Source organism: Oncorhynchus nerka, linkage group LG28, assembly GCF_034236695.1.
Source record: "Oncorhynchus nerka isolate Pitt River linkage group LG28, Oner_Uvic_2.0, whole genome shotgun sequence".
NCBI classification, from domain to species: domain Eukaryota; kingdom Metazoa; phylum Chordata; class Actinopteri; order Salmoniformes; family Salmonidae; genus Oncorhynchus; species Oncorhynchus nerka.
In genome coordinates, this window is record NC_088423.1 from 73,310,959 (window position 1) to 73,331,199 (window position 20,241).

The following is a 20,241-nucleotide window of genomic DNA, read 5'->3' on the forward strand; positions in this document are numbered from 1 at the left end:
AGCTTTTAGTTGATATGGAGTGAAATGTCAATGACCGCATATTAAATTAAACCAACTACTGGCTGTTATATGAGGTGTCGAATGACAGGTGATGCCGCATATATCCCTTTGTGTTTCAAAGCTGCTTTATACATGAAATTAAGCTCTCTATAGTTGCCTAGTTTTGTGCCGAGCTACTGTAGGAGTGAAGTTTGTTTGTAATAGGTATGAATGTTTAAACGTTAAAATGAAGTTGGGATCTATCATTTTAAGAAAAATCGCCAGCCGATAAGCTTTTTTTCTTTTCTTTTTCCCACAAAATTCAAATCACAGTGCAGTTACCACAAAACATATTACTTTCTGTAGACAGTAGGCTATAAAGGCCTGGGGAAAGTTAGGAAGAGTCTAACTTTATGCATTTTTATTGTTTTAACGGAAAGTTACATGTTTTTCATTTGTCACATCCCTAGTTTGTAGATAATTTTTTATTACATTTTCCAGCCCTTTGTTCTTTTTCAGTTCTTCGTTTTTGTACAGTGCCATCAGCTGAAGCTTTCATGTCTTTATCCGCGCTTCAAAGTGCTGCCGAGGGACTCAAGCATTCAGTTATTGCAGTTTAACTACCAGTATCTTCCCTACATATTTCCCCGGCCACGGTGGTTTCCCAGTATGGATGCTATTCGTTTTTCTGCACCTTACATGTGGAACAATCTCAAACACCCTGAAATTGGGGGAATTGGTGCCTCTAGGGCTTTTCAGACTGCTGTTAGGGGACCCTTCATTAATTAACTCATTTGTATTTTATGATTGCATTGTGTGTATGGTTTTGTGTGTATGATTGTGTGGATTCGTTTTTTATGATGAACGTGTATATTGTGCTTTTTTGTATAGATATGTATATTTTTATCTACAGGGCTCATCTGTCAAAATAGTGATACAAAAAAGTGTGTGTGTATTAGGACACCCATTCCTCAGTTTCATATAGAATTATGCTGAAACTCATTCCTCTTGATTTCTTGTAATTCAATACCAGTGGGTAAAAATATGTGTGGGGGCACAGCGCAGGAGAAACATTAGAAGCATAGCTGCTGCTGGGAGCCAGTAGCGCCAGAGTCTTGAGTGAGTGGCCTGAAACAGAAATGAACAGTTCTCCAGTCTGAGATGCCGAAGAGACTCCTGTGTTCTTGTTTCTAGTGAAGCAACCAGGAGGAGTGGGGCTTTTGGAAGAGGCAGGGGGGTGTCGGACACGGTCTGTCTATATTTCAGAAGGCACAGTTGCAACAAGGCTGAGGTTTGGCTGGAATGGGAGTACTGCCCTTTAAAGCCTTGGTGCAGCTCTCTGTGACTGGGTTGTGTTCAGTTCCATAAAGAGGCAGACCACTGGGGTTACTTCAGTCTGAGGGGCTTGTGCGTTTGGGTCGTGGCTCCACAGAAGAGTGCCTGACCTCCCCTGACTACTAGCCTTACAGAGCAGCCCTAAGAGGAATGTAGATTGTCACCAGAGCTATTTTGGCTATGTGCACCCGCTAATGATTGTAATCACAGAGCAGAACGGGACTCTGAGAAGTTTTTTCTCCCCAGCAGTTCTCTTGCCATACCACTCTCACTACTGTCTCCCAGAGATTAGAGCGTTAGACGAATGGCACGTCAGCTCCGCTTGCACTTTGCGTCGAGAAGAAGCAACACGGATCCTCTGTCAGAGAGCCTGAGCAGCCATGGTGAGGAGAGCGGTCTCTGTGTGTCAACCCGCAGCCCCGCAGAGATCCTAGCGCACAGCTCTGTCCAAATGAAGGTGATTCCAGGGAAGCTAGCCTTGGCTTTGCCTCCCCTGTCCCCGGAATACGGTAATTTACAGCGCTACTCATCCGTATTTATACCCAAGGTGAACACCGTCAGCAAGAAGAGTACTCTGCAGATCTCCCTGCAGCCCCGTGGCAAGCTGAATGGAGAGCTGGAGAACAGCACTGAGGGCGGGGAGCCAGGGGTCTGCGAGGTGGGAGCAGGCAGTGGCTCAGACGGGGTATCCTGTAGCAGCAGCACGGCCAGTGACGCAGGCTACTGCAGCAGCAGCAGCATCTTTGAGCCAGAGTTCCCAGATCAGCGTAGGGCATCCCATGAGAGAAGTCTGCCCCGTAGGAAAGCCAGGGTCCCCCTGAGACGCTGCTCCTCCCTGGTTATATTTCCAAGGAGCCCCTGTAATACACCACCAGCCTCCCCGGTCAGCCCTGTGGCACTACCCGCCTTGCCTCTAGCCAGGGGCTCCTACCAGACTTCTCACCAGCTCCAGTTGTCCCCCAGTGAGCCCCCGCAGGAGGACGAGACGGGGACCTCAAAAGCGTCCATCGCCACGGCGATGAACGGCCTACGACTCTCTAAAGGCAGCTTTCCGTCAACTGAGTTCAGAGACGCCAGGCCCATGGTGCATTTTAACATTCCCCTTCCAGATAAACCTAAAGACAAAATGGAGGAGTGTGAGAAGACTGACCACTCGGCTACCTTAGACAGACCGTGTCGCGACAAGGCCGACCTATCGGCAAATTTAGACCAACACTCCAGTGTGCTACTGCACTTTGCCCACCAGCGACCAATGTCTGGGAAGGCATCTAGAAACAGAACAACAGTCAATGTTGAATGTCCTGAATCTCCAACCCAGGCCCCTCAGTCGGAGGGTGAATGTTGCCCTCGCCACATTAAGCTGTTTCGCAGCACTTCTGCTTGCTTTCTCCCCTCAACTAAACTTTCAGAGAGGAGCCACATTTCCGGTCTCGCAGACAATGGAAATGGACAGGAAATGCCTGAGGAAAACCATTGTCATCACGCCTTACAAAGGAGCTTTTCTCTGGAAGTCCCCTACCATAATACTGGTATTTCATGTCATGTTTCCAACCAAAAACTATCTAACTCTCCACATGTGCACATCCATGTGTCCCACGGCTCTGGGGCAAGGGTCTCTAGCCCTGTCATTGATGTAAACACTAACCACAAAGGGGATCACATACAAAAGAGCCCTGCAAGAAAGACCACGGTGAGTTTTTTCCTTCACTGGGTGGGGTAGGATAGGAGCTTAGCAAGGCTGAGAATAGAGAGAAATTAGGCCAATGCTTTGGCCAAATGTAGTAGAACGGGTGGTACATTTATTGGTTAAATTATAGAATTTATGTTTTCAACTGTGTAGTGTGAGTGTGGCTCATTGTGGTTGGTCTGTATTTGAACCATTTCACTTCTAACCTCAATAAATAGAGATTGTGGTATTCACTAAGTGGGGTATTTATGTTGTACTTGTTATGTTCGTCACCCATAAGATTGCGTATCTGAAGTGCTCCATTAGATTCAATTTTAAATATGTTGTGCTGTTTAGTAAAGCAGTAAACCTACTCTCTAAGAGAGATGGCTAAGAGTTTGTGTGTAACTTTCAGTGATGTCCATTTGATAATGCTACCTCCTTAATTGCTCAGTGCTCAGTCTGTACCCTACATGTTTCTCTGTTTACTCAGCCTTTGGGCTCCCTGCGAGCAAGCAGGAGCAAAGTTCAGTAACTGAGAAGACAGCTACAGCTAAGTCATGCGATTAACAAGCCCAATGTGGACAAAAATTCAAAGGTATTCAGTTGTATAACAGTAAACCATTAACATACTTGCACCCAGCAAAATGCTAAAAGAGAAAGAAAAGAAAGCCTCCCTCTTGCAATACTTGTCTGCGGCGGCCTTGTGAGTGTTTCTGTACACACGTGCTTTGGTTAAGAGGGGTTCTCTGTTTTTATTATTCTATTAATGCTTTGAGTAATCAGTTTAAGTATTTACCCCTGACTAAATTTAGTTGTGGGAAAAGCAGGGCCCCCCGTCTCGCTATAAATAAAGCTCCTCTGAAATATTCCCCCCGACTCCAGATAGTCTGTCCCGCTGTTGCCCTGGCCAGCCCTATGAATTCAAATTGAACAACGTGATACTAGAGTAGCGCTCATTTATGCCAGCCGTCCGCAGGCCTGGGGATCATGTTATGTAGGTAGAGGGTGTTTGGAGACAGAGTCTTTTACAGTAAAAGGATGGTGTGTTCCCTTCCTCGCGGGTCCCCCTGCTAGACCGTGTTTGTAAAGCATCATGTGTCAGTCCTTCTCCCCCTCTATCACTCATGTTCCCTTGCTCCCTCTCCCTCTTTGCATTTAGCAGCTTGTCAAGTAAGACCTGCACCAGCAATTAGCCAAAGCTGCTATCTTTATAACAGCTGAACTCTTATATAAATCTCATTTAGGACATGAGAGACCCTCCGCTGCATACCTCTTGCTTAAGCCCAGCAGGTCATAAGCATCTGCGCTCCTGTTTTATGACTTATTTTAATCCAGTGATAGCCTCCTAGTGAAGCTCCTCTGGAAACATAATCTGAATAACAGTTGCAAGACATGTTTATTACATTTATTCCACAGGACACTTTTGTTGACATTTTTGACTGGTATATTCTACTTTTATTAGCTCCAATCAGTACTGTTGCCAGGAAATGGCTTGTGCTATTTAAAGAGGGCTGACTGATACCATATGTTCCTGTATTTTGACACTGTTAGTCTCAAAGTAAGAGTTCTCTCTGATGTAGGGAAAACTAGATACTCAAAACGCTGGTGTATGTGGAGCCTGTCAGTGGAGCGTGAAGAGAAGGTAGACAAAAGCGTGCTGCCAGAATTAGCCACGCGGTGAGAGCTTTGGAGTCCGAGGCGAGCCACTGTGGCTAGATCTCCTCCCTCCTTACTTACTTTCTCTCTGTCTCTCTCTGTCTTTCCCACTCTCTTCTTCCCTCTGCCTCTCTGTGTTCCTTGCCTATTTCTTGTGAGCTGACCAGATGCCTTTTGGACATTGACAAGGCTAAGCACCGTCTTGATATGAGCCCTGATACCTCACTGAGCCTGATAAGTGACCATTTCTCCTGATCAGTCGATACACCTTAACCCCTATTTGGCTGTTTAAAGGGCAAAAGAGTAGCAGCCCCAGAATCATGATCAGCAGCTCAGTGTTGTGGCCAAACACAGAGGATAAACAAGACACAAAGCATGAGAATGAGATGAATGACAGTCTCATAATGTAAACATTGAATCTCCCTAATCATGACGATCAGTCCCCAGGCAGTGAAGTTCAACAGAGCTCAAAGGTCATGCTCGTTTTTTGCATCACATCTGAGTGTTGTCCTGGATGATGCAAGAATGACCTGCTTTTCCTTCCAAGGTCGTGTAAAGATACTGTACAGTAGCAGAGCTGTTGGCAAACACTGTTTTCCAAGACCAAGCTGGTTGACTACAGTAATCAGACTATCGATAATGAATAACAGGTGACCGAATGCGTTGTTCCCTCTAATTTTTGCAGCACTGAGCAAATTTAAGGTCTGCTGAGAGCAAACTTCAATGTTGTGAAAATTCTGTGCAACTTCCTTTGTGAACACTGAGGTTGTAGACCCTTTAATTTACTATTTTAATAGTGACCAGGTAGGCTACTGTGACTATTTCATAATAATCTAGCCCTACCAGAGTGGCCTACCATAAAAAAAATATGAAGAAGATTCATCACATAACATTTTAACATGGAAATAGCGGTTCTATCATTCAGCCTACAGAAGCGGCCAATGTGTAGTGTTCAATGTAGGCCTACATTCCTTGAGACTTTGGAAAAAAAACATGCAAGCTTGGCATTAACCTGTTTATCCACTTGTCCTTCAGATGAGGTGACTGAACATTTTGTTTGATGCAAGAAACCACTTTACAAAATAAAATATATTATTATCCCCATACCGTTATTAGAGAATCAGACAAATTATGCTACCCTCTGCCTATTGGCTACTTAGCTTATTCAAGCCTTTTTTTAAATACAACACTGGCCATTTAGGACCAAAAAAAAAAAACTTTCCCTAACTCGCTTTTCAAAGATGGCTAGAAATGTTCACATTTTCTGCTCTTGTAGGAAGCAATCACTCCCACATTTCTGACTACAAATTAGCTATAAATTGGCTAATAAATCACTAACTAGCAAAGAATATGACCAAATGTACACACGTGGCTACATGCAGCTCTCGCTTTGATCTCAAAACAAGTGCATAATAATCGTTCATGCTGTAAAACAGTCCAGTTCAAAGTGAATGGCACAAATCCGTATATGGCAATGGTTGATTTGCATATAGGTCTACTGCAGCTCTGATTTGGTTATGCACGTAGTGTGCAGGCCTGAGTCCTGCCTGCCAATGCAATAGAAATCCTACCCCGATGTGCTCTGCCAACAAAATCTCTTGCGTAGTTAGTTTTGCATAATAATTATTGCGTAATTCATTTTATTTTGTTATGTTGCATTGAAAGTGGCTATTGCATTGATTCAAAATGCACGCAGAGACGTACAAATGCTATCCATGAGTTCATCTGACTCTGAGGAAGTGGATAAAGGGCTTCATTGCTAGAATCCTGATGTTTCCCTTTAACTAGATATAATTTTTTCCAGATAGGGTCCCCAGCATTTTCTGATGTCAATTTGGGGTTGTGTGCAGTGCCATTTATTTGGAACACCTTGTCTAATAGAACTATGTGTATAATGTGCCAATGAATACATTTACAACTAAATCATCCATGAGGGCTGATGGCACGTGCTGTAAAGGTGACTGTATCATGGAAAATTATTATCTATCTTGGCTAGTCGTGTGTGTGTGTGTGTGTGTGTGTGTGTGTGTGACATACCTTTTGCACTTGAGACGTAGGTAGGTGTGTGTGTGTGACTCATACCTTTTGCACTTGAGAGGTAGGTAGGTGTGTGTGCGTGCGAGCCGGCAAACATGCCGATACATTGTAACCACTCCCTTTTTTGTTGGACTGACTCATGAATGACTACTGTACATGACTCCCCATTACAATCTCTTATATCCTTCCGCAGACACGTGATGACTTTCTGGGGCAGGTGGACGTGCCATTACACCAGATACCGGTGAGTCAAGTGCAAGGAAATTGTTTATTTAGCACTTGCATAATGTATGTGGAAACAATTTTCCTAAATCAACATGTTTCCAATCCCACGTCTAAAGGAGTAGGCTATTCTGTGCTGTTCCATGTTCTCCTTTAGATATAATTTGTTGGAGATCTGTACACTTTACCCATGAACTCTTCATAGGCGCACTCATGTAAACATACCCCTAAACATACCCCTCATGTTCCACAACGTTGTCCATAGTTATGGAAATACAGTCCTCCATGTTTGTTACTTTTTCCTACCTTTAGATGGCATTTACAGTAGACCTTACTGTACATCTGTCCAATGTCTATACAGGACTTGTTTACTGTTCATATATTATACAGTTACTGCATGCGTAGATGTTATACAGCAAATATCTTTATAGAGCATTTCAACTGGTTTTTAAATACTTTTATTTTTGTTTTTTTTTTCAGACAGAAAATCCTAACATTGAAAGGCCATACACATTCAAGGATTTTCTACTTCACCCGAGAAGGTTGGCATTATTTCATGATTATTCAAGCTGCTTATCCTTCCTGGTTTAACATGGATTTACTTTGTGACATTTTTATCACATTCAGCCTCTTGGCATTGCATAAATTAATTTGAATAATATCTTGAGTTCCATTCCAGTGAGTTTGCCTAACATTCAATAATCTTATTTCCTGAGGTGTATAAATTAAGCTCAAATAACATGAGGTACATATTGATTTTACCTCGGACAAAGCTCAATTTCATGTTTGAGTCCGTCACAATGATAAATTTTTCGAATTACATTTATTGTGTATTTGATACACCTAAGTGGCTCACATTACTCTCACTGTTTTCCATGTCATTTTTTTTGTAAAGTGTTTACTTTTTGTTTTGATGTAGTCACAAATCCAGGGTCAAGGGTCATCTCCGTCTGAAGATGACCTACCTACCCAAAAACAACTCAGAGGATGCTGCAGAACAGACTGAAGACATGGATGTAAGCCCGCCACCCACCCAACCCTATCTCCTGCCCTCTGTCCCCCCTGACCCCCTGATATTGAATATTCCCACGCCGTCACCCCCTCCTCCTCTGATTAGACTGTGTCTAATCTACGTGCCTTGGCTATTGCTCAGTCGGCGTGCTTCAGTATATACATGTAACAGCATATTGGTGCTCAGAGCCAGGAGAAAAGTCACTAGGCTTGTTTTACCAATGTCAAGCCAAGATGGCTGATTGCCTGCCATCTCCCTCCTGATGTAGTTTTGATAAAACCAGCCTGTCATCATTCTTGAACATGCTTAATGTAAGCAGTGGCTAGGAACACCATGTCCAAAAGGCCAATCTATATTTGTCTCACCATGGGTCACTTCAATAAATTACAAGTCCCTATGATTGCCACTGAATTTTCTGAGTAGTGGCCAAGACCTTGTTTGACTTGAACAAACGTATGTAGAGGATTTGGGCAATGTTGACATCTGCATGTGCCATGTTGTGTAACAGTTGTTTTTGTTGTGCAGCCTAGCTGGGAGTTTCTAGAGGGCCAGGACATGTCCGGTCCCAGGCATAACCACCTGCTGCCTGCAATGCCCCCTGGCTGGGAGGAGAGGCAGGACAACCTGGGCAGGACCTACTATGTCAACCACGAAACCAGGACGACACAGTGGCACAGGCCCATAGTACAGTAAGTCTGGGGTTCTCCTGTCATGTCCTTTATTCTGACAGCTTGAACTTAATCTAGCACTATTTCAACACAATGGTAGTATTGGAATACACTAACACCTGGTTGTTCAAGAGATGAAAAGTTGACTGTGAGTATGTATGTGTGTTTCCCTGTGTAGAGACAGCCAGGTGGAGGCAGAGCAAAGGCAGAACATCCACATGGAGGCCCAGCACGCCTTCACCGCCCGCAGGCAGATCTCCGACCAAGAGGACTCCAACGACAGACACGAGTCTCCTGAGGTAACTTTCAAGTCCATCGAAGTTCAATTAATGTATTGAAAAATTCACATTAAAGTTTAATGACACTTTAAATTCATAAATGGAATTACAGTTATTCTCCTGAATTGGATATTGAAATGGAGACGAGACTCTATTATATCCTTTTGCGGTCTCTGGTACGATTATGAAACAACTGTACGTGGTGTGCAGTCCAACTATACGACCTATCTAGGGTATATAGGCCCGGACCTAAACTCAGCAAAAAAAGAAAAGTCCCTTTTTCAGGACCCTGTCTTTCAAAGATAATTCGTAAAAATCCAAATAACGTCACAGATCTTCATTGTAAAGTGTTTAAACACAGTTTCCCATGCTTGTTCAATGAACCACAAACAATTAATGAACATGCACCTGTGGAATGGCCATTAAAACACTAACAGCTTACAAATTAAGGTCACAGTTATGAAAACTTAGGACACTAAAGAGATCTTTATACTGACTCTGAAAAACACCAAAAGAAAGATGCCCAGGGTCCCTGCTCATCTGCGTGAACGTGCCTTAGGCATAATGCAAAGAGGCATGAGGACTGTAGATGTGGCCAGGGCAATAAATTGCAATGTCTGTACTGTGAGACGCCTAAGACAGAGCTACAGGGAGACCGGACGGACAGTTGTTCGTCCTCGCAATGGCAGACCACGTGTAACAACACCTGCACAGGATCGGTACATCCAAACATCACACCTGCGGGACAGGTACAGGATGGCAACAACATCTGCCCGAGTTACACCAGGAAAGCAGAATCACTCCATCAGTGCTCAGACTGTCCGCAATAGGCTGAGAGAGGCTGGACTGAGGGCTTGTAGGCCTGTTGTAAGGCAGGTCCTCACCGGCAACAACGTCGCCTGTGGGCACAAACCCATCGTCGCTGGACCAGGCAGGACTGTCGAAAAGGTGCTTTACACTGACGAGTCACAGTTTTGTCTCACCCGGGGTGATGGTCGGATTCGTGTTAATCGTCGAAGGAATGAGCGTTTACACTGAGGCCTGTACTCTGGAGTGTGATCGAGGTGGAGGGTCCATCATGGTCTGGGGCGGTGTATCACAGCATCATCGGACTGAGTTTGTTGTCATTGCAGGCAATCTCAACACTGTGCGTTACAGGGAAGACATCCTCCCTCCAGCATGACAATGCCACCAACCATACTGCTCATTCTGTGCATGATCTCGTGCAAGACAGGAATGTCAGTGTTCTGCCATGGACAGCGAAGAGCCTGGATCTCAATCCCATTGAGCATGTCTGGGACCTGTTGGATCGGAGGGTGAGGGCTAGGACCATTCCCCCCAGATATGTCCGGGAACTTGCATGTGTCTTGGTGGAAGAGTGGGGTAACATTTCACATGCCGAACTGGCAAATCTGGTGCAGTCCATGAGGGGGAGATGCACTGCAGTTCTTATTGCAGCTGGTGGCCACACCAGATACTGACTGTTACTTTAGATTTTGACCCCGCCTTTGTTTAGGGACACATTATTCCATTTCTGTTAGTCACATGTCTGTGGAACATGTTCAGTTTGTCTCAATTGTTGAATCTTGTTAGGTTCATACAAATATTTACACGTTTGCTGAAAATAAACGCAGTTGACAGTGAGGATGTTTCTTTTTTTGCTGAGTTTATAAGGACAATATCTTACGACCATGTGTTCTGGTCCTAGCCCCTCTCTTTAGAGGCTGCTAACCGAGCAAATTACTAAATGTCAGGAAGGCCCTTAACAAGATCAAGTTCAGGATCAGGGTGTTCCTCAAAGTCCCCCAAAAAAGTTGCACTACTGAAGTCATATCACATGTCAGTTTTGTGTAATAACGTCACTCCGTGCCAGAACAAGCAGGCCAGTTTTCTTAGCTTATAGCCAGATAAGAAGACAGTGACGTAACACTATCAAGACATCCTTCAGAACAGATGGTAAACTCTTCATTTGTCTTGTTTCCTGTCTGCTCCAGAGCTGGGAAATCATGACAGAGGATGAGTCCACCTTGTACAACAGCCAGCGCTCCCCCCCTCCACCCCACTCCCCCTGGAGTTTCACTCCTTCTGTGATGAGCTCAGTCGCCTCCAGGCCTCGGGTGCCACATCCGGCAACCGACGTACCTCCCTCCAGGTGAATAATTTACTGGCCGGCGCTGACCGGGCTCCCGTTATTAATCAACCGACACCCAAAGCCTCCTGGGGATACGCGTCCTCCACAGTTCCAAGAAGGGACTGAAACACACGTTATAGCTTGTGTTATAACAACACAGCTATAATCAGTCCCTCCAGGATTTCGCTGGGATTTTTTTGTGATATGCAAAAAATTATTGATTTTGCGACGTCAATTCTAACATTTTACATGGCAATATGCAAAGTTTTTCTGTGTGGCTTGATTGAACCATATTATGCAGTATATGTGCACTGCTGATTGGTTGGAGTTGGAAGTCCTTGCATAATATTGTTGATTTAAAAAAACATTTAAAATGCAATTGCGTAATCTTGGAGGGACTGTAATATTTTAGTGTAAGACGGGTATTAGTGCCTGTCTAGAGCTGGAGAATATGTGCCTATTAACACGTGTATGGGTAATGACTGTGGTTTCTGTCGTCTTGCTCTCTTCAGCTGCAGGGCCCTTCCAGTCATTCAAGTCACTCCAGTCGCAGAGGCAGTGCCCAGACTCTGACCGTAGAGGAACACCCTGTTCATCCTGTGGTGTGTTGCATTCCCTGAATCCCCTCCGCCCTCACACACACACGCACACACACCGAAGCACAACACTCCTGTATTTGTGGGATAGGGTCATCTGAGCTCAGGTTTAGCATGTAAGTGTGGCTTCCATAGTTTTCCGAGATGATGCAAGGACAGTGAGAATGCAGTCATCAGGTTTGAGCATGTAGCTCAGTGATTCAGAGGAAGTTATTGTTCTATTCACTTGAGGTATTGTTGTATGGATTGTTTGATGCCTCTCTCTCTCTTTATGTTGTTCAATAGTTGTTAGCAACCTCAGCGGGGCTCCCTCCAGGCTGGGAGGAGAAGCAGGATAGTAAGAGCAGACCCTACTACGTTAATCACAACAGCAGGATAACCACTTGGACACGGCCACTCATCCAGGTAGGCTGCATTCCTCCTTCTTTTGCTCTCACTCTCTCTCAAACCACAGTGCACTGAAGAAGTATTCAAAGTCATGTGAAAAGCCAATCAGGACCTACTTGTGTAGTTCCAGTGCCTACGGAAAGTATTTAGACCCCTTGACTTTTTCCACATTTTGGTAGGTTACAGCCTTATTCTAAAAATGATTCAATTGTTTTTTCCCCTCATCATTCACAATATCCCATAATGACAAAGCAAAAACAGGTTTTTAGAAACTTTTGCTAATTTTATTAAAAAAATACATTTACATAAGTATTCAGTCCCTTACTCAGTACTTTGTTGAAGCACTGTTACGAATCCCTTTTGGCCCGACAGTCTAGGGGGGATGGTAATGAGACCCGTAACATAACTCATGCAAATTATAATTGTGACAAAGTAAAAGTGTGCACGAAATAACCACGACAACAGAAATCTACCGTCAAACTCTAGGTTTATTTATAAACACACGGTAATGGGGGGAGCAGGAAAAGGGGCTGAGCTGGACCCAAGGAAAGAAACAATAAGTATTCAAAAACACCCCTAAGCTAGACTAGCCTACTTTAACAACAGCTAACTAACTAACCAAAAATACAGTGGGTGGTCCGCCCAGTTCTAACTAGTGTATTTAACAAAGTTCACCTACGGGTAGTGTATGCCCATGGGCGACTTGTCTTGGTTTCCCCTTTTCCCACCAGCAACAAACAAACACCATAACCAAAAACAATACTCACAGGTGATGACAAAGTGCTATGAGGTGCTTAAACAAAAGAGAGGTTAAGACACAAAGCGAGAGTGAAACACAGAGACCTACAGACATGGCATTTACAGAGAGATTGCTAGAGATTGAGCTAGAGATTGAGCTAGAGATCAAACAAATGATGGGGTTTTTAAACCATGGGGAAGGAACTGTGATAGGGTAGGAAATAGGAGGAGGTGTGTCTTCTGATTGATGATTGATTGTTGACTGATTGGGGGAGTGATGATTTTCACCTGTGAGGGGAGAAGGAGAGAAAAGAAACACACACAGGATACACACACACAGGATAACTGTATCCGTAACAAGCACCTTTGGCAGTGATTACAGCATCGAGTACTCTTGGGTATGACGCTACAAGCTTGGCACACATGTATTTGGGGAATTTCTCCCATTATTCTCTGCAGATGCTCTCAAGCTCTGTGGGGTTGGATGGAGAGCGTTGCTGCACAGCTATTTTCAGGTCTCCAAATATGTTTGATCGGGTTGAAGTTCCTGTTCCACTCAAGGACATTCAGAGACTTGTCCCGAAGCCCTGCGTTGTCTTGCCTGTGTGCTTAGGGTCGTTGTCATGTTGGAAGGTGAACCTTCACCCCAGTCTGAGGTCCTGAGCGCTCTGGAGCAGGTTTTCATCAAGGATCTCTCTGTGCTTTTCTCCGTTTATCTTTGCCTCGATCTTGACTAGTTTCCCAGTCCTTGCTGCTGAAACACATCCCACAGCATGACTGGCCACCACGCTTCACCGTAGGGATGGTGCCAGGTTTCCTCCAGATGTTATGCTTGGCGTTCAGGCCAAACAATTCAATCTTGGTTTCATCAGACCAGAGAATCATGTTTTTCATGGTCTGAGTCCTTTAGGTGCCTTCTGGCAAACTACAAGCGGGCTGTCATGTGCCTTTTACTGAGGAGTGGCTTCCGTCTGGCCACTCTACCATAAAGGCCTGATTGGTGGAGTGCTGCAGAGATTGTTGTCCTTCTGGAAGTTTCTCCCATCTCCACAGAGGGACTCTAGAGCTCTGTCAGAGTGACTATCAAGGCCCTTCTCCCCGGTTGCTCAATTTGGCAGGGCAGCCAGCTCTAGGAAGAGTCTTGGTTGTTACAAACATCTTCCATTTAAGAATGATGGAGACCCAGTCGAGTCACGCGAGCGGTGTCGATAGACCCTATTCTGCAGATAAAATACTGCGCATCAGTAGCCGCAGGACTAACCTCCCAACAGACTTTACAATGGGCTTTTACACCCGGCCAACATCAAGTACTTCGCAGGCTCTTATAGGAGACTTAAACCCTTTACCCGTCTGTATTACTAGCGTCACCACCAGCCGGGCGTCGGCCACTGTGTTCTTGTGGACCTTCAAATCTGCAGAAATGTTTTGGTGCCCTTACCCAGATCTGTGCCTCAATACAATCCTGTCTTGGAGCTCTACAGACAATTCCTTCGACCTCATGGCTTGGTTTTTGCTTTGACATGCACTGTCAACTGTGGGACCTTTTTATATGGACAGGTGTGTGCCTTTTCAAATCATGTCCAATCAATTGAATTTACCACATGTGGACTCCAATACAGTTGTAGAAACATCTCCAGGATGATCAATGGAAATGTGATGCACCTGAGTTCAATTTCGAATCTCATAGCAAAGGGTCTGAATACTTATGTAAATAAGGTATTTCGGTTTTCACTTTGTAGTTATGGGGCTATTGCTGAGGATAATTTTGAATTTAATCAATTATCAATTTTAGACTACGGCTGTAACGTAACGTGGAAAAAGTCAAGGGGTCTGAATACTTTCCGAAAACACTGTAGATAATGTTGATATAGGATCCAGTCCACCCTCCTATTGAGTATACCAATAGTGTTAATCTTCATCTCTCCTTCCATGTTCCAGATAACCTCAGAGGCAGCAGCCCAGGCTCTTCTATCCCAGAACGCCACTGTGTACCAGCCCCCCATGCTCCCTCCTGAGGGCTCCCCCCAGCACTCCCCCGGCTCACAGAGGGAGTGTGGCTTCATGCCGGCGGGCTGGGAGGTCCGCAATGCCCCAAACGGAAAACCCTTCTTCATCGACCACAACACTAAGACCACTTCCTGGGTGAGAGAGCAAGCACCTGCATACCGCCATTCTTAAAAGGACATGCAGTACCAGTCAAAAGTTTGGATACACTTACTCATTCAAGGGTTTTTTCTTTATTTGTACTATTTTCTACATTGTAGAGTAATAATGAAGACATCAAAACTATGAAATAACACACATGGAATCATGTAGTAACCAAAAAAGTGTAAAACAATTCAAAATATATTTTATATTTGAGATTCTTCAAAGTAGCTACCCTTTGCCATGATGACAGCTTTGCACACTCTTGGCATTCTCACAACCAGCTTCATGAGGAATGCTTTTCCAACAGTCTTGAAGCAGTTCCCACATATGCTGAGCACTTGTTGGCTACATTTCCTTCACTCTGCGGTCCAACTCATCCCAAACCATCTCAATTGGGTTGAGGTCAGGTGATTGTGGAGGCCAGGTCATCTGATGCAGCACTCCATCACTCTCGTTCTTGGTCAAATAGCCCATACACAGCCTGGAGGTGTGCTTTGGGTCATTGTCCTGTTGAAAAACAAATGTTGATCCCACTAAGTGCAAACCAGATGGGATGGCGTATCTCTGTAGAATGCTGTGGTAACATGCTGGTTAAGTGTGCCTTGAATTCTCAATATATCACTGACAGTGTCACCAGCAAAGCACCCCCACACCATCACTCCACCTCCATGCTTCACGGTGGGAACCACACATGCAGAGATCATCCGTTCATCTATTCTGCGTCTCACAAAGACACGGAGGTTGGAACCAAAAATCGCACATTTCGACTCATCAGACCAAATGACAGATTTCCATTGCTCGTGTTTCTTGGCCCAAGTAAGTCTCTTCTTGTTATTGGTGTCCTTGAGTAGTGGTTTCTTTGCAGCAATTCGAACATGAAGGCCTGATTCACGCAGTCTCCTCTGAACAGTTGATGTTGAGATGTGTCTGTTACTTGAACTCTGAAGCATTTATTTGTGAGGCTGGTAACTCTAATGACCTCATCCTCTGCAGCAGAGGTAACTCTGGGTCTTCCTTTCCTTTGGTGGTCCTCATGAGGACCGCCAATTCTCATCATAGCGCTTGATGTTTTTTTCCGACTGCACTTGAAGAAACTTTCAAAGTTCTTTTAAAGTTCTTTACCTTCGTGTCTTAAAGTAATGAGGGAGTGTTGTTTCTCTTTGCTTATTTGAGCTGTTCTTGCCATAATATGGACTTTGTCTTTTGCCAAGTAAGGCTATCTTCTGTAACCATCCCAACCTTGTCTCAACACAACTGATTGGCTCAAACGCATTAAGAAGTTAAGAAATTCCACAAATTAACTTTTAACAAGACACATCTGTTAATTCAAATGCATTCCAGGTGACTACCTCATGAATCAGGTTTGAGAGAATGCCAAGAGTGTGCAAAGCTGTCATCAAGGCAAAGGGTGGCTGCTTTGAAGAATCTCAAATATTCAATATATTTTGATTTGTTTACACTTTTTTGGTTACTACATGATTCCATATGTGTTATTTCATAGTTTTGATGTCTTCACTATTACTCTACAATGTAGAAAATAGTACAAATAAAGAAAAAACCTTGAATGAGTAAGTGTGTCCAAACTTTTGACTGGTACTGCATGTCCTTCTAAAGTTTTTCTTGATCAGGTCACATGATCAAGAAATACACCCAGGCCCTACCTATAGGGTCTAGTCACGCATCATCATGGCCAGAATGTCCACTGGACAATACTGCAATTTTCACTGCTCCTTCCTGTTTGTGTGACTTATTTCCTGTTTATCTGGCTGTGAACAGGAAGACCCCAGATTGAAGATTCCTGTGCACATGAGGAGGAGACCTTCGCTAGACCCAACTGACCTCGGGCCAATGCCGGTAAGCTTTACAATGATATCATACCCAATAATAGCATTCTAAGAAGGCAATTAGCAGCCCAATATGATGAGCCTCTTAAAGTTGAAAATTGCAGAGTGAATGGTTGATTTTTAAGGGGGGAAATGATGGTGGGAGTAATGTTTGTGCTATCCCTTATCTTAGCCTGGCTGGGAGGAGAGGGTCCACAGTGATGGGAGGATATTCTACATAGATCACAGTATGTATGACATGTATTAAAATGTATTAAAATTAGTGAAAAATGCATACGCCGACTACCAATGCTGAATAAATCTGATGTATTTTCAGATACGAAGAACACACAATGGGATGATCCCAGATTGCAGAATTCAGCCATAACTGGACCAGTAAGTACAGATTATATATTTTAAAAGCTATAACTAGAGATTTTTATTTATTAGATTCCGATTGGGTCATATTGCATTCCTCATAAATTACTCTTTCTCTTTTTGGAGTCAGGTTCTCCAGGTTGGCCATAAAACCGCGTAATTCATCATGTGTTCATAATTGAATTTCCGGTCATTGGATCTCCCATCCTTGTCTATTTTAGGCTGTGCCTTACTCCAGAGACTATAAACAGAAGTATGAATACTTCCGGAAGAAGATGAAGAAACCAGTAAGCATTGTTTTTATTTCACAATTAGGCCAGATATACAGCACATTCAAACTGTAAAAGCCTATCTTGTCTTTCTTTCAATCATCCTCACAATATCTTCTATGACATTTAGTCTAGCTACATCCCCTGACCTGATGTCAACTCAGCTCTTCAGTAGAAAGTCCACTCACTCAGCCTGCTCTATCTCCAATTCCAGGCTGACATCCCCAATCGCTTTGAGATGAAGCTCAGGCGGAACGCCGTGCTAGAGGACTCCTACAGACGAATCCTGTCAATCAAGAGGGCCGACTTCCTGAAGGCTCGGCTGTGGGTGGAGTTTGAGGGAGAGAAGGGCTTGGATTACGGTGGCGTGGCCAGGGAGTGGTTCTTCCTCATCTCCAAGGAGATGTTCAACCCCTATTATGGGCTGTTTGAGTATTCTGCCACGTGAGTCTATTTGAATGTGTTAGAATTCCATTTTCAGGCAAGGAAAAATGGAACATGCCCTCAATGGGGCTTGTTAGTGAATAACATCTCTGACAGCATTATGAATCACTTTAATGAGGGGATATGTTCTGGAATGGATCAGAGAAGGATTTGGATGACTTTAGAGCTGTTTTAAGTTTCTCCTCTGCCTGTTCTGTGTCAGGGACAACTACACTCTGCAGATCAACCCCAACTCAGGCCTCTGCAATGAGGACCACCTGTCCTACTTCAAGTTCATTGGCCGTGTGGCAGGCATGGCTGTCTACCATGGCAAGCTGCTGGATGGTGAGTGTCACTGCTGGGGATTTTGCTCATGAACTTTGTGTTTGGTAACATATCATTAATTTGTATAATCGTAGTGTTACACAAGTTTGTGTGTAGAGAAACTAAGAGCGGAGGACAGCTCTATGCTTGGGCCACAAGGATTAGGTGTGTGTTGAACAGATCCTGACATGTAATTTTTTTCTAGCCTTCTTCATCAGGCCTTTCTATAAGATGATGTTGCAGAAGCCCATTACTCTACAGGACATGGAATCTGTGGTAGGTGCCTAATACTATCTAGATTACTCTCACATCTTCCCATCACCTAATCAGATAGTAGAGACATGATAAATCAGAGAGCTAAAACAGCAGTGTTTCACCATTAGAGGTAATGGTGTTTGTGTTTTGTTATTTCAGGACAGTGAGTACTTCAACTCCCTGAAGTGGATATTGGAGAATGACCCGATAGACCTGGATCTGAGGTTCACCATAGACGAAGAGCTCTTTGGACAGGTGGGACCTGCTTCCTATTTGTTGTTTGGCACAAGTATGTTCTATCTTGTGCCTATTGAGTGAAGTGGATAAAGTCGATGCTAGGTGGTACTCTGGTATCAGTCATGCTGACATGACATTTCCTCCTCTTTAGACACACCAGCATGAGCTGAAGCCAGGAGGATCTGAAATAGTCGTCACCGATGACAACAAGAAGGAATACATCCAGTAAGCACCAGAGCCCTCTCCTGGTAGAAAGAGAAAACACGCCTCATACTCACTGCCATGTAGTGCTGTTCAGCTGGTTACCTGTTGGTGACCCACAAGTCACGTATTTGGCCTTAGAAGGGTTTGCTAATGGACAGTGAAACCACCACCCACCACATAATGTCAGCATCATTAGATAAATTTGAAATTATTTTCAAATGATTTTGAATGCTTCCATTTCAAAGTAAACCTTTTCTTTGTCAGTCTTGTCATGCAGTGGAGGTTCGTGAACAGGATACTGAAGCAGATGACCGCATTCAAGGAGGTAAACACTAGGTTTTATTGAGATGTTTTGATTGAGTTGTGATAAGATTGAAAGAAATGGTTGACCTATTGCTTGTTCCTCTCTCTTGTCTTAGGGATTCTATGAGTTGATACCCCAGGATCTCATCAAGATATTTGACGAGAATGAGCTGGAGGTGGGTGTCATTCCTATCACTCTGAAATGTATGCATGACTGAGAGCCTGTCTTTCCAGATCGTTGAGTGATGTTCTATCTTGTTTTTGTCTCTCTCTTTAGCTCCTGATGTGTGGCCTGGGAGACGTGGATGTGAACGACTGGAGGGAGAACACCAAGTACAAGAATGGCTACTGTCCCAACCAGCCTGTCATCCTGTGGTTCTGGAAGGTAAGAGGATACTCTACCACTAGAACAGAAGCCTCTGGATTCTAGAATGCTTTTGTTAGGGATGCAGGATTGATCGGTGACCATATCGGTATCGGACGATAATTGGTAAAAAAAAATATTATGTCTATCTGTCTGATGTGGAGACAAAGGACAATGATGGAGACCGTGGTCTGTGGCGTTTTTTTAAAGTGGGTAGGGCAATGTGAAGAAAAGGTCTTCCTATGAATTTGGCTTTAGCGTCCAAATGGTTTGAGCTATTAGCTATTATTAGCCCATTCCTGAAAGCGAAAACTCCCAGGAACGCGTTGGATATCGCTAAATATCTGATATCGGCCCAGAATTTCCACATTGGTGCAGTCTTAGTTTTTTTCCCAACTATTTGAATGATATTTTGTCATTCTCAGACTGTTCTGCTGATGGATGCAGAGAAGCGTATCCGCCTGTTGCAGTTTGTGACTGGCACCTCCCGGGTCCCAATGAATGGCTTTGCAGAGCTCTATGGTGAGTCCTCTTCTCTACTTCTCTGTATTAAGACTCATTTGTATAATACAGGGTACATTCTGGTTATGTTTTTAACCATTTTGTCATTACATAGATTGATATGAACTTTGAAACATGGATTCTGAGTTGTAACCAGAGCTGTTTGTATAAGATTCTCACCTCCTAATCTTGTTTTATGTTGTGAAATCGCAGGGTCTAACGGACCACAGCTGTTTACCATTGAGCAGTGGGGAACACGAGACAAACTACCCAGAGCCCACACATGGTGAGTAACTAACAATAC

At 43.9% G+C, this 20,241-nt stretch overlaps 1 protein-coding gene across 1 annotated transcript in view; it reads left to right on the plus strand.

The window, feature by feature from the left end:
• Positions 1-20,241, plus strand: part of LOC115113664 (E3 ubiquitin-protein ligase NEDD4-like) — a 40,440-nt gene that overhangs the window by 18,006 nt on the left and 2,193 nt on the right. The window contains 25 exon segments of the mRNA XM_065013092.1: positions 1,862-3,004; positions 6,870-6,920; positions 7,379-7,440; positions 7,818-7,914; positions 8,436-8,599; positions 8,757-8,877; positions 10,851-10,917; positions 10,920-11,008; positions 11,500-11,589; positions 11,869-11,988; positions 14,647-14,850; positions 16,633-16,710; positions 16,873-16,927; positions 17,017-17,075; positions 17,279-17,344; positions 17,541-17,770; positions 17,973-18,094; positions 18,279-18,349; positions 18,488-18,583; positions 18,717-18,790; positions 19,034-19,094; positions 19,189-19,248; positions 19,350-19,457; positions 19,862-19,958; positions 20,151-20,223. Of these exon segments, the coding sequence (XP_064869164.1) occupies positions 1,862-3,004; positions 6,870-6,920; positions 7,379-7,440; positions 7,818-7,914; positions 8,436-8,599; positions 8,757-8,877; positions 10,851-10,917; positions 10,920-11,008; positions 11,500-11,589; positions 11,869-11,988; positions 14,647-14,850; positions 16,633-16,710; positions 16,873-16,927; positions 17,017-17,075; positions 17,279-17,344; positions 17,541-17,770; positions 17,973-18,094; positions 18,279-18,349; positions 18,488-18,583; positions 18,717-18,790; positions 19,034-19,094; positions 19,189-19,248; positions 19,350-19,457; positions 19,862-19,958; positions 20,151-20,223 (3,458 nt within the window).